General features: G+C 48.1%; 1 protein-coding gene across 1 annotated transcript in view; it reads left to right on the top strand.

The window, feature by feature from the left end:
* The window catches only part of ADRBK2 (adrenergic, beta, receptor kinase 2), an 84,357-nt gene that overhangs the window by 69,726 nt on the left and 14,059 nt on the right, over window positions 1-572 (top strand). Inside the window, exon 15 of the mRNA XM_015426417.1 lies at window positions 75-141. Within this exon, the coding sequence (XP_015281903.1) occupies window positions 75-141 (67 nt within the window). The remainder of the gene's footprint in view (window positions 1-74; window positions 142-572) is intronic.

The raw sequence follows: 572 nt of genomic DNA, 5'->3' as shown, positions 1-572 counted from the left end.
CAGCCGTGACAGAGAGCAGCAGAAACACTCTCAGTCCCCGTCAGGTGCTGAACATTTCCTTTCCCTCTCTTCAGGCACAGCCCTTTCAGACAGCACAAAACCAAAGACAAGCACGAGATCGACCGCATGACGCTGACTGTGGTAAGGCCCTCTTCCTTCCCTTGTTGCTGCTTTGGGGCAAACGATGCATCAGACATGGGGGGGGGGATTCCTTGCCCTCTGTGCCTCGTCTCCATGTTCTGCATGTAAAACTGCTCTGCCTCACTGATTCCTGCCAGTGCTATCCCACGTACCAGGAAGCTGGTATTTATTTATATTTATATGGTATTTATTTATTTATATGGTATTTAATAGGCTGTTCTGTCAGGCATGGTCACATGTCGCAGTGAATGCACGTGCCCTGCCTGCGTCTGCATACCTCTGTTTGTAAGAAAGGGCTAACAAGAGTTCATTTCACAAATGAAACTTGGGGCCAATACCTGGATAAATGTGGGGTTTGGGATTAAATGTCCGGCTGCCCACGCATTGATTGTTTTTGGCTAAACATTAGGAAGAACTTCCGGACAGTGAGA

Source organism: Gekko japonicus, unplaced genomic scaffold (assembly GCF_001447785.1).
Source record: "Gekko japonicus isolate JY-2015 unplaced genomic scaffold, Gekko_japonicus_V1.1 scaffold856, whole genome shotgun sequence".
Classification (NCBI taxonomy): domain Eukaryota; kingdom Metazoa; phylum Chordata; class Lepidosauria; order Squamata; family Gekkonidae; genus Gekko; species Gekko japonicus.
This window is presented reverse-complemented; position numbering and strand designations above follow the sequence as displayed.